The 13,809-nt window shown below is 36.8% G+C and overlaps 1 protein-coding gene across 1 annotated transcript in view; it reads right to left on the reverse strand.

The window, feature by feature from the left end:
• CERS3 (ceramide synthase 3) overlaps positions 1-13,809 on the reverse strand; it is an 88,927-nt gene that overhangs the window by 48,869 nt on the left and 26,249 nt on the right. The window contains exons 4-8 of the mRNA XM_061181817.1: positions 12,467-12,524; positions 11,459-11,509; positions 7,724-7,816; positions 4,861-4,989; positions 1,423-1,529 (exon numbers count right to left, since the gene is read on the reverse strand). Coding sequence (XP_061037800.1) covers positions 1,423-1,529; positions 4,861-4,989; positions 7,724-7,816; positions 11,459-11,509; positions 12,467-12,524 — 438 coding nt within the window. The remainder of the gene's footprint in view (positions 1-1,422; positions 1,530-4,860; positions 4,990-7,723; positions 7,817-11,458; positions 11,510-12,466; positions 12,525-13,809) is intronic.

The following is a 13,809-nucleotide window of genomic DNA, read 5'->3' on the forward strand; positions in this document are numbered from 1 at the left end:
CAACTCAACTGCTATCTGCAAGTTAATACTTACCCTATCAATAATTGCTATTGTACAATATTCTAATTTCATAAACACACTTGATCAGCCAAAGCAAAAGTGATGGTAATACGATTCATCAACCAAGAAGAGTATCTTAAACATGTATCTCAGATTTGATTTCAGATTAAACTTCAAATTCTCAGAGACTCATTAATAATTTTAGTAATAACAGCTGGCATTTACTGAATCCTTACTATGTTCCAGATACTGTTCTAAGCTATTTCATATGTATTACTTCAATTAAGCCTCATGACAACCCTTATTTACATTTTACAGATGAGAAACTGAGGCACAGAAAAATGTTCTAACCTGTACAAGATCACACAGGTAGTAAGTCTGGAGCCAGGACTGACTTGCATCTGTGAAATTCATCACTGCATGATGCTGCTCCTCTCCAGAAAAAAATGTCTAATCAAGACACTCAATCCTGTGTTAAAGAACGCAGCTGGCTTCCGCAGGGCAGGCAGCACCCACACTCTCTTACCAGTCTTCCCTGCATGCTGCTAGTCAAGGGTGCTCTCCATCCACAAGGGATCAGGCCTGAAACCCGGGTCCCCATTTCATTCCGCTGGAACCTAGTACCTCCAATAGCACTAGTTTTTCTGTTGAGAATATCTGAAACTCCTAGACTATCCCCAAACTACAGTTAGTTTTAAGCTGTTCTTTCCAAACCATCAATGTCTTCCTCACATTTTTCCTCTGGTTTCTGTCAATCAACACATGGAAAATTATGCTTGCCAAAGGAATGATTGTCAGGAGAGACACAACATAGGTTCTACGTTGCCAGCTCTTGGCTAAACAAAATCAACAGACTGACCAAGAGCCAGTGGTCCAAATCACTGTTAGGACCAGTGATCATGGAAAATGAAATCAGCATCAGTTTCCTCATCTGCAAACTGGAAGTGATGATACCTATCTTTATGATTTGTTGTGTAGCTAGTGCCAAGATGTATAAAGGGCCTAGTCCAGTGTCTGGCATTCAATTAATGGTGGTTATAACTATTGTAAGTTTAACACAGAACTTGCCTCTCTTTTAAAGAGCTGATAATTGGCCAATGACATTTCACTGAATAACTGGAAAAGCTGTTAATCACAAAGAAAGATCCATATTCATGAAACCAGACACAGAATAAGAGTTGCTGCTTCCCATTGGTTACACATCTTTAATCTCCCTTTGTAACAAGCCTTTTCACATTGGAAGGTGTGGTTTTAATTATCTATAAAAATGGCCCCTTCACATTCTTCTTTCCAGCTGAACTTGGCACAAATAGCTGGAGATCAGTGTAAGAAAGAAAGAAAAGGCAATGCTCCAACCTGAACAACATGCAAAGCCATCTCAGCACAGTGACCAAAGGCACACACAGCACCTTGTCTACTCACCAGAAGGGAAAAATAAGGAGGCGGCTGATGAAAAATATGACGGAGAAGATGAAAAACAGGGTGTTACAGGTTTGCTTCCATCCAGCATAAGAAAACATCTTAGCAGACTGAGAAAATAGAAAGAAATTGCATTCAGATAGGGTGATATTCATGTAAAATTTTTAAATTAAATATTTACAGATTAAATTATACCTGGGATTTGCTTCAAAATCTTGGTGGGGGTTGGGTTATGGATGAGAAATAGCTGAAACAAGATTGGCCATATTGATAACTGTTAAAGCTGGATGATGAGTCCATTGGGCCCATTATACTCTTTACCTTGTCATATGTTTGAAACTTTGCATAATATAATGTTTAAAAAATTAGTTGGAATGACTGTAATATTACTCCTGTATTTCACAAGCACTACAAATTAGCATAATTAATTTTAGCATGTATTTTATCTGGGCATTTATTGAATTCCTCCATTTAACTGGGAGGAGAGCAGGATTGAAGAAAGGCTGGGATATGAGTGAAGTCCTGGGCTGGGCTGGGCATGTTGCAATCAAGGCGGCTACTTTAAGGCAGATGACAGAAGAAGTGGAGTTAGGAGGCAGCCCTTGGGGCCATGTCCTGGTTGAAGTAAAGTTTCAAGCACTTGATTTTCCCTACTTACTTTATGCTAGCCTGTAGTGCTCATATTATCTGTGTTGAGTGAAAAGAATTACAGAAAATGTTGTTTATTGTGGTACTAATGTAACGAGGATGTTCTCTTGCATTATCCAGCGGAGCCCAAGGCTGAATGGGAAAGAGTCTGAAGTTGGGGGTGGGAGGTCGGCAGGTGGGTGGTGTGGTTCAGCCCTGCCAGTTTCAGAACTGAAATCACCCAGGAACCTCAAGGCCCATCTAGAACAAGAGAAGCAGCTTATTACATTTCAGGAATGGTTTACATTGCATTTTCCATACTTACCATGGGGTAAGAATGTGATCAGACTATGGGATTGGCAGGGTCCCAAAAGGGAACAGCCTCCATTGCTGAGATAGAAGGCTGGCACGCCAGCTGGGCAGGACTTGGGTATGGGGAGAAAGGCCAGAAGTTTAGAGGGCTTGGAATGGAGTAGGGAGCTGTTTGAAGGGTCAGAAGGTAGGCCAGGGCAGGAAGCTAGAGATGTGCATAGGCATGAAGAGTGCTACTTTGCCCCCACTTGTGATGGCAAAGTAGCACTCCTTTGGGCAAATGCACACGTGGCCTATTCTGGGCTGTGCAAAGATGGATATCAGAGAGAAACCCCTCTCCTTTGCTAAGTATCAGTCAAGATACTGTTAAAGTGTTGGGTAATGGATCCAAACTTAACATGCAGAAAACTAGAGAAGATCATGAAGATGCATGAAGAAGGCACAAGGTTGCTTATGAGTAAAAATTGTAGATGTTGAGGCTGTTCTTCCTTGCAAAGAAAGAACTAAGAAATGACCCAACAACTGTCTTAAGGAACATGAAAGATTAATAGTCTCCATCTTTAGGAAGGTCTAAACAGGGGTAAAAGTTGTACCATGTCTGGGTTCAATTAGAACTTGACTGAGAGGAAAAACACTAAAACAAACTACTTGAGGAAGCTATGGAATAGGCACTTCTGGAGAATATAAAAAATCGGCCCCACGCCGCTATTCAATGTTGTTTCTACCACCAGTTGATGGAGGGTAGTGGCCTCACTCACTGAACCTCAAGTTAGATCATGACTTGTGAATCAAGAATTATTGATGATCATTAACAACATGAAGCTGTTCTCATAGTTTACCCATGTAGGGAACTGAGTTTGACTTTTCTTCTGTTTTTTACCTAAGGACCTCAGAACATTTTCAAACGATAGTGAGCTAAACTGCACAATATACCCTAAGAGGTAGATATGACTTATGCTACAGCTGAGGATAGAAACAAAGCATTAAGTGATTTGTCCAGGTCACCTAGGGAGCTATGTCATGTCAATGGCAGGGTAGACAGGGATAACACGGTGCTTATTCCCAGTCCCAACACCTAACTCTTCCCTTTAGTAACACAATGAAGCTGTTTTTACGGTGGACACACACCAAAGGCAATTGAACTAGAGGGTTAGAAGAATAGAGTAGCATAAAATTTTTAACTCATGGCCAATTTGGTCTTAATTTTCAGGCAGGGTTTCTGAGATATGATCAGAGAAGGAGGTAATTATAGCAGAGACGGCTACATTCAGAGAGCAACACACGGAAAAACTGGCACAATCCTTCTTCTGCTAAGCCATGTGTTGCCCTGAAGCACATATAATAATCTTGATGTTAGAATGGTATTTACATGTCTAATTACGATTACATACAAGAAATACAATTCTGTACACAGCTAATGTTTTAACAACAGCCAGTTGCTTTGAAATGGCTTCAAATGACTTCTGGTTATATCTAGAACAGGGTTTGGCAAATTACAGTTCAGCCTATGGGCTAAAGCTGGTCAGCCCTTGAGTTAAGAAGGGTAAGAATGGTTTTCACATTTTTAAAGGGGTACAAGAGAAAAGAAAAAACAACAAAAAAGAAAAATATGTGACAAGAGATCCTATGAGGCCCACAAAGCTAGATTTACTACCTGGCTCTTTACCAAAAAGTTTGCTGAACCCTGATCTAGAAGAACAAGATCTTATTAAATTAAATTAAATTTCTTCCATATCAACTTACATTCAATTATTAGCCCTTGAAGAGGCAATCCTGAATGCAAATGGGTTAGCATTATTTCCCCCGGCTTCATTATAAATGAGTATATTTAAATGATGAATAATGTGGCTCTAAGTACAGCAGGACCCACTGCCTCAGGGTAAACAGGAACCAAAGCACATCAGAAACACGTAGAGAAAACAATCCTAATTTTGCATTGTTCCTTATATTTTGTGTGGTTTGGGATTAGGAAGACTCTTGTTTTAATGTCCCCTGCTCTGAAACATTCCTTCTTTAGAAAATAAATGTCATTTAAATAAACACCAGCTTTCATTCCTTAAAGCTGGAGGAGGGTCCACGCAGGGAGGTGCAAGCATTCAGTGCGTATTTAGCTTTGCTTAAGTGAATATACGGTGCCGACCAACTTTAAAAATCTACAATGTCATAGTCCAAGTTTTCCGTTTAAAAGCTTGGAGTTCATTCCTTCTTCAGATACCTCAGCTTACTTCCTAAGCTAATATCTGCATGCAACTTGCATAAGTGGAATCCCACAAATTAACCTCTCTCTCGAGTACCATGGAGAAAGAAGGTTAGAAACTAAAAACTGAAAGCTTTCCTTTCTTTGAGCTTGAAAGATCTGGGGACCTAGAGACATCTGCAGACTTTGGGTGTTTTCAGGACAGAGAGCTCTGCTAAATCACTCACAGACAATTCTTCCTGTGAGGAGTCACAGTTAACCCAGGACATGGTATTGTTATTCGTTTTTTAATGGCAAACGTTTACCTCCAGCCAAATGTCGGCCACATCGTGTAAAATCATCACGAGGGTCCCACTGCGAATATAATTAGCACACCAAGAGAAGCTCATCAAACTAACAGCAGCCAGGTGGTGGATGACATGAGCTAGAAAATCCTATGTAATGAGGGGAAATGGAAACCATTAAGCAAATGCAGTTATTTCTCAGTCACTGGAAGAGATAATAATAATTTTAAAACTAACAACTTACATCTGCATATTTTGAACTGTGTAAAATGCTTTCACTTTTATTCTTAAGCACAATCCTTGTGAGGGAGATAGAACAAGTGTTATCCTCATTGATTAAGTCATTTAACTTTGAGATAGCATTGAACAGTTGTCATCTAAGTCCTAATATCTGCTGTTCTTCCCACTGCCCTACACTGGATATATGTACACACACACACACACACACACACACACACACACACAAGACATACATACACACACAAGCATATTCCTGTGTATATTTACATTTATTGTTAATTCCCTGCCTAATTCCAAGACAGATATAATAAAACTACACAACTATTAAAATAAGAGTTACTGCATATGAAATAAGGAACAAATGAAAGTGGAATAACTACAGTAGCAAAATACTTCACACCCACCAGGATAGCTATAATAAAAAAGACAAACAATAACAAGTGTTGGCTAGGATGTGGAGAAGTTGGAACCCATATACATTGCTGGTAGGAATGTAAAATGGCATGGCTGCTTTGTTAGAGTCTAACAATTCCCCCAAAGGTTATACATAGGACTACTATATAGTCTAGCAATTCCACCTCTAGGTATATACATGAGAGAAATAAAAATATATGTTCATGCAAAACTTTGCACATCAATGTTCATAGTAGCATTATTCATAATAGCCAAAAAGGTAGAAACAACCCAAATATCCATCAACTGATAAATGGATAAACAAAATGTAGTATATCCATATAATAGAATATTATTCATTAATAAAAAGGAATGAATTACTGATACATGCTACAACATGAATGAATCATTATGCTAAGTGAAAGAAGCCAGATACAAAAAAACATATATTGTATGATTCCATTTATATGAAATATCCAAAAGAGGCAAATGCATAGAGGCAGAAAGTAGATAGTGGTTGCCTGGGGCTGTGGAGGTTAGAAGAAATGGGGAGTGACTGCTAAAGGGTACAGGATTTCTATTTGAGGTGATGGAAATAGAATTGACTGTGGTGATGACTGCAGAATTCTGCAAATATACTCAAAACCATTGCATTATGCACTTTAAATAGATGAATTGTATGGGCTGTGACTATCCTGATTAAAATGTTTAAAAAAACTTAAAGACTTCAGTTTCCTTGTAGTCAAAGTAAAAGAATAAACATGATAATAATAACAGCCTAATTTATTGAGTACTTACTATACACCAGAAAGTGCTTTGTATGAATTAACTTGTTTAATCCTCACAACAACTGGAGGAGATAAGAACTATTTTTAGCTCTACTCTATATATGAGGAGACAGATCTAGTTTAGCAAATGTAACCAACTAGCTCAAGATGTTAATGAGTGGTGAAGTCAGGGATCCAAACTTTGGCAATTTGACTCCAGAGCCTGTGCTTTACCCGATTCCTAATAATTTTATGTCTCTGAAGATGTGTATTTACAAATATATGACATATATCTACATTTAATTTTTGAAAAGGTGTCCAATGCACCTGTAAATAATAAAGAGAAAGCAACTACTGAAAAAAATAAAAGGATCAAAAGTGGGAAAAAGATAGGATCATTACAGGATCAACCTACCTGAGTATATCTATGAAGACCTTCTAAATAATGATTATTTTCAATTCTATCCCTTGAGAAAATGACTCAATCAATTAAATTTTGACATATTCTTAGCCTAAATTAAGTTAATAACAGTTAAACTATAGCTGTTATTAAGTTTTATGAAAAAGGAAATCATTTCAATCAGATTTTTTCACAGTATGTTCTTATGGTTTATTCTGTAAGTTTCTTTTCAGATCTCCAGTTGAGCAGCTGACTGGGCCCCTTAGTGATAGATTGTACACCATCGCTCACTCAAACATCATTTAGTCAAGCCAACTTGGTTTTATCTCCTTAATACTGAATTCAACTTAATTTTATTTATCACCCAAACTTTGCTACAAACCAATCTTTCATATAGAGCGTAGCATATAAAGTACATGCCAAGAGTATTTGTCATTTGATCTGTACTGCTAACGTATATGAGGAAATCCGTGACTGCACTGAGAGTCTAATACGATTTTCTGTACCAGCAAATAGGAATCAGTACCAACCAAACAGTTCCTAAAATACCACACTTTGTGACCTCAGAGGATGCATTTAGCATGCCTGTGACTTAGTTTCCCTGCAAATAAAGCAAAGTTAATAGTGCTTGAAGCAATGTTTTCTAACAAGGATCTTGGATGAATTAAGGAAAAAATGTTTTCAAAGTCACTGAATACATCAAAAGAATTATATAAAGTGGTCTGTAATCAACTAAAGGACGTGGCTGTAGAATTAAAACTACTAGCACTTTTCTTCTTTGCACTGAAGAATACTAAATTCCCAAACCAAAAGAAAGAAGCAGACATCATAAAGGAGAGTTCTTTTCTTATTGAATAAGTGTAGAGCTTCAAAGTTAAAGTTTCTATAATGTTCCACTACAAATACTTACCAAGGCACCAAAGTATGAGCATATTTGCACTATTCTTTGTGTTATAAAAGCAAAAAAGTTATGAACTGGAACTGAACATATATAAAAATATGATTTAAAGATTAGGATTTGGGGCAGGGGGATAAAAACTTTTGAAAAAAATGGATAAAGTAGTTTTGTAAATAAGACACTTACCTTCCTCTTGATATCAGAGCCAAGGCTAAATAAGAGAGACCAATAAAAACTCATCTCCAAAATGTAGTACCAGTACTGAGATGGCAGCAAGGGCTGAGGAAAACAAGAGTATTCACTACTTTAATGTCACCATATAAACAACTCATTTTAAGGATTAAAACTATTGTTTATACCTATTTATATTCCACAAAATTCTCCCAAATAATAATGTTTTACATTTCAACTTCTGAGAAGAAATCAGAGACAATATTTTGAGGCATTTTGTTTCTAAAAAGGGAGACAAGAATTCCAAAGTCAAGTTAAATGTTTTGTTTAAAATTTCATAAAACTACAACAGGTGTAAAAGCATTCTTTTAGTTGATTGAGAGTTAAATTAGAAAAATAATTTAAAAATCTTTACTTAAGAACAATGGAAAAGCTGTTCTGCTTGTCCCACAAAATACCTTGTTTTATGTTTCTTGAATACTACTCAAATCTGATGTCCTAACCTCTTTTGTAGTGACAAGATGGTGATCCAAATTGGCCCATTCTCAAATGGGACAGTAATAAAATATATACAATTATTTAAGTACTCTAAAAATGTCTCCTGAAAAAAACAATGAAATTTCCATGGCTAGAATTTTCTTTAAAGTAGGAGGGGTGGTGTACTTATTTTAGCTAAGCTGAGACATTATATTATTTGGTGTGATGGGTTGTAACATTAATGCCCTCAATGAATCTCACCTTCTCATATTCATGCCCTGGTACAGTCTCCTCTAACATCACCAGGAGGCCTTTGAATCTTGGCCTTTGGTCAAGGGGACATAGCAACTATGATGCAATCAGAGACCTCATAAGCACCATGTAAGAAACCTGAGCTATCCTTCTGGAGGTCACAAAGTAGAGCATCAAGGTGTCCACTGACAAAAATACAAATGAGGGCACCAGGGACATGTGATATGTCCTAGCCAGCCTGTCAACTAACTGAAAATGCATGAATGAACTCAGCTAACACCACATGGAGCAGAACTGCTCGGCTGAGCCTAGCCAAAATTGCTAATCCATATCATAAGCAAATAAATGGTTGTTGTTTTAAGGCACTAAGTTTTGTTGATGATTTATTATACACCAGCATATAACTGACACACCTGAGAAGTGAAGAGTAAAGCTAACACATTAAATGGAATAATTTTCTGGTCAACTCATCATCCTTGATAAGGCCAAGAAAGAATAAGAGTTTCTGCTTTCTTCTATGACAAAAAAGCCTGTATGAGACTAACCCTCCTAGTGAGAACTACTTAAAAATATGGATAAAGTACAGAAAAAATATCTGTTTGAAGGCATTAGAGAACAACCAAGGCATCCAGAACCTGTGGAGCCAAGATTTCAAAGAGAAGAAAAATGCATTAAATGGAATCCTTTATTTCAAGTGCATCCTTAATTCAAGAAGTACTACAGACCCTACGCAGGATAATTTCAAAGAAAACCACACCAATGTATAGCATAAAGCCTGCATTTGCTAATTTATAAGCAGTATAGAGCCCAGAGACTAAGAAGCAGTAGTTAAGTAGGACTTTTGGCAATCTCATAGTGCTAGGAAGCAAACTGGTATTCAGGGCCAGCAAGGGAAAAGAAGTCCTGGTAAATACTATAATCTTTTATTTAAAACCACTGTAAGAGAATACCCTAGGAATATGGGCAAGTTGTAAATACATCTGCCCTCACGAAGACTGGAGTCCAAATTAAATCAGTTCAATCACAGATAAAATTTAAGGTGATCTGTCTCTACTCTAACTGCTTAACAGAAGTGAAAGTAAGTCCTCTCAGGAGGTAGATAATACCATTTCTAAGCATTATTTTTCATATGCAATGCCTATCATTCAATCAAATGTTATCAAGCATAAGGAGACAGAAATAAGAAAGAAAATAGACCCACAGGTGAGCAAGATATTGGATTTATCAGACTCTGACTTTAAAATAACTTTAAAAACTAACCAGGTATTTAAAGTTATTTTTAAAAATTAGTGGGAATTTTCAGTAGAGAACTGGAATCCATAAAAAAAGAATTAAGTGAAAACTTGAGAAATGAAAAATACCATAACTAAAATTGAGAACTCAAAAGATGTGTTTAAGAGCAGATTAGACACTGCTGAAAAAAGCACTAGTGAACTGGAGGACATGAAAGTAGAAAATGTCCAGAACTGTGAAGGGTCTGAGATTTTACCCTACTTGCAAGTTAGCTTGCCATAGTTTCATGAATGCTGATAGAAGATATGAGACTCCTGGGTCAGAGATAAAGGATAGCTTATTATTCACACGAATACAGTTGCCAGAATATCAGTATTTGGGCCAGTTCTCCCACCCCAATTCCCATGGCTAAACAAAGAGGGTCAGGTGACATCTGCACATGCAGTGGGTTTTGCTACCAGAGAGGAACCCTGAGCTAGGGAACCTAAATCTTTATAATGGACAGTGACATGCATACCAATTGCTTCAGAGGAGACATTACCTCTATCTTCCAAGGTTGCTTGCCATACAAACATCCTTGGAAAGACAGTACACAATAAAAGTCAGTCCGTGTATCACTTCATATGACATGCAGAAATGCAAGAGGTCTGTGGAGAACTGTGTCCCTATAGACCGAAGCAGTAAGGCAAGAGGATGGAAAATATTAGGGAAAGCATAAGAGAGCTTCGGGACCTAGCATAAAGGTCTAACATATTAGCACACTTGTAATTGGAATTCCAGAAAGAGAGGAGAGAGAGAAAGGAACAGAAGCAATGGCTAAGAATTTTCCAAAATGGACTTAAGACATCAAGCCACAGATTCAAGAAGTACTATGGACAATAAGCAGGATAAATTCACAGAAGACCACATTTATACATATCATATTAAAATTGCTGAAAGACAAATACAAAATATTAAAATCAGAGAAAAAGGACACCATTTGAAGAAGCAAAAATAAAATGGATAACTGAATTCTTAAAGAAACTGAGGGGATCCAGAAGACAATGGAATGACTTCTTTAAAGTGCTTAAGGAAAATAACTACTAACCTAGAATTCTATGCCCAGCAAAAATATCCTTTAAAAATACAGGGTAAAATGATAACATTTCCAGACAAGCAAACCAAAGGGGCTTCTACAGCCAGAAGGATAATAATCCCAGATGGAAGCATGGAAATGCAAGATGCCAAGGAACAGCACGGAAAGGGCAATTTGACTGATTTACAAATCAATTATTGTAGTGACTTGTAGGGTTTTAAATATTTGAAGGAGGGGATAGGAGTAGTCTGATGATCTTTCAGTGACTGGAAAGAGGTAAGAGCACTAATTTACATTAGACTCTGATAATTGAAGGATGCATATGGTAATCTCTAGGATAATGACTAAAAGAATAAAAACATGCATAACTGAAAATCTAATATAAGGGAAGAAACAGAATAATAAATTTTTAAAAACTTCACTGTCCCATAAAAAAGTAAGAAAAGAGTACAATAAATGAAATGTATCAGGTGGTACAAGTAGAAAATAAATACTAAGATGGTAAATTTAAACTCAAATACATAATTACATTAACCATGACCAAAGAAAAGGAATGAGACAAGTGATGGGTAAATAAGGAACAAGGATAAGTAAGCTCCAGTATAGAAAGAGCCAAGGACTTCACTGAAGTGGACGGAGAGCAGGAAGGGACTCAGACCTAAATCAGGGGACAAGCTGCTGAGGAGGGAAGGGACTACATCAGTGTGACTTACCTGTCTAGGATAGCCATTCCAAACCTCCCAAAGGTCATATACCCAAGGTTTCTGGAAAAACAAGGAACCAAGAGAAACTTTGTCAAAGGCTGATTTCAGCAGAGACATAAGCCCTTCCTTATGTCACTGATAGGGAGGAAACGTGCACAGTAAGATGCACTTTTATCACATTCCTGCTGCTCCAGCTGCACCTCTCTCCCTCCACAGGTGTTTCTACTTGTTCCTATACAACACCCCTGTGACATGCACGACTTCTAGTGAATCTGGGACCAATAATAGTCCTGTATCACAAAGGAAATTACTTATTTCAAACAAGTGCCTCTTCTAATGAAATTATTTCTGAACCAATTAGATTACTGCTTCTGTAGCAATAAAAATATCTTGAAATATCCGTAGCAATAAAATATCTTAAGAGAAATCTTGAAAGAATCTTTAGAGACATCTCTAAAAGCTAGCTATCTTTTTTTTTTCTGTTTAACAATTTACTATTAAGTTTATACATCACTTAATAAGGTAATTATTTAATAATTATTTAAACAGACAATGCAAAGAGAATATGGTAAGGAGAGATTTGATTTCTAATGGGCAAGAAATGAAAGTCTTCATAAACAAGTGGCCTTTGATATGGAACTAGATGGAATTTGATGGGCAGAGACAGAGGGGGAAGGGCAAGACATTTCTGGCAAAGGGGATAATATGTGCTAAGATCCTAAAGTGGGGATGTACCAGGTATATTCAGTGGATTGTCAGTGGTCCAGTTTAGTTGGTGTGTGGGTTGCAAGAGTGGAAATAGGGAGATATTAGGTTTAAAAACTAACATTACAAATGCAAAGCTTCACAAAAGCTTTGAAAGAGACTGAGGAGTTGCTACTTCTCTAGGTATTAGAGTGAGTAGAGGTTTAAAAGCTGGTTACCTTATTGAAAGTATTATATCCCAAGGAATTCACAGGCAGGAATTTTAAAAATTAAAGACAAATTCCAATCAAAGATATCAGAAAGACAACTTACATCATAAAGAAATGCAATTCCAGCAATGGTAATCATTAAGTAAAATGTAAATCGCCAGCTGCCAAAAGAAAGAAAAGTCTTGTTAAGGTGACTGACAACTGAGGAGAAAAACACTTGCTATAACAGTTTGGAAAGAATGCACATTCTGGAGTCAGAAAAATCTAAGTTGATATCCTGATTCTGCCACTCGTTGGCAGAATAAGTAACTTAACTCATGGAGTTAAGATAAGTTCAGATAAGTAACTTAACTCATGGAGCCTTAATTTCTTCATCAATAAAATGGGAATAACAAAACTTACCTCAAAATGTAAAAAGAATCAAAGATAACTTATGAAAAATATTGATCATAGTGGCCGGTATAAAGTAAGCAACAGTAAGTCATAGCTATTGTTGTTATTTTTTTTAAGTTTCTTGCAAGTATTTTATTATTTTTTTAAAAATATTATTTTACTCTTTTTTTAAATGATATATTTTAATTATTTATTTATTTGTTTGTTTGTTTATGACTGTGTTGGGTCTTCGTTTCTGTGCGAGGGCTTTCTCTAGTTGCGGCAAGTGGGGTCCACTCTTCATCGCGGTGCGCGGGCCTCTCACTATCGCGGCCTCTCTTGTTGCGGAGCACAGGCTCCAGACGCGCAGGCTCAGCAATTGTGGCTCACGGGCCTAGCTGTTCCGCGGCATGTGGGATCCTCCCAGACCAGGGCTCAACCACTGCGCCACCAGGGAAGCCCCTATTGTTATTATTAATATGCCTAGCCTAGTTCCTGACACATGATAAACGATGGTTTGATATTAGTATTATCTAAATACTCATTTCATCCCAATTTAATTCCCAGTGAAAAGGTTTCTATGTGGCTAGACTTTAGTCATGTCTCTGAAAAGCAGATTTTGAAAGAATATTTTTTTCTCATGTATGGAGAAAGACCTATACAGTAGATTAAGGGACTTAAAAGACCAATTGTAAGGCACAGGTCTTATTTAGATCCTGATTCAAATAAACTGCAAAGAAAATTAAGACAATAAAGGAAATCTGAACACTGATTGAATATTTGTTGTTATTAAATAAATTTTTAAGGTATAATATCTAAAATAGTTCTTATCGTTTAGAGATACATACTAAAATACTTACAAATGAAATCATTTGATATCTGATATTTGCTTCAAAAGTGATCTTCAATAATAATTGGATGAAAGTGATCAAAAGTTACAAACTTCTTGTTATAAATTAGTACTGGAAATGTAATGTATAACATGATGACTATATTAACACTGCTGTATGGTATATTTGAGAGTTGCTAAGAAAGTAGGTCCTAAAAGTTCTCATCACAAGGAAAATTTTTTTT

This window comes from Eubalaena glacialis, chromosome 2 (genome assembly GCF_028564815.1).
Source record: "Eubalaena glacialis isolate mEubGla1 chromosome 2, mEubGla1.1.hap2.+ XY, whole genome shotgun sequence".
NCBI lineage: Eukaryota > Metazoa > Chordata > Mammalia > Artiodactyla > Balaenidae > Eubalaena > Eubalaena glacialis.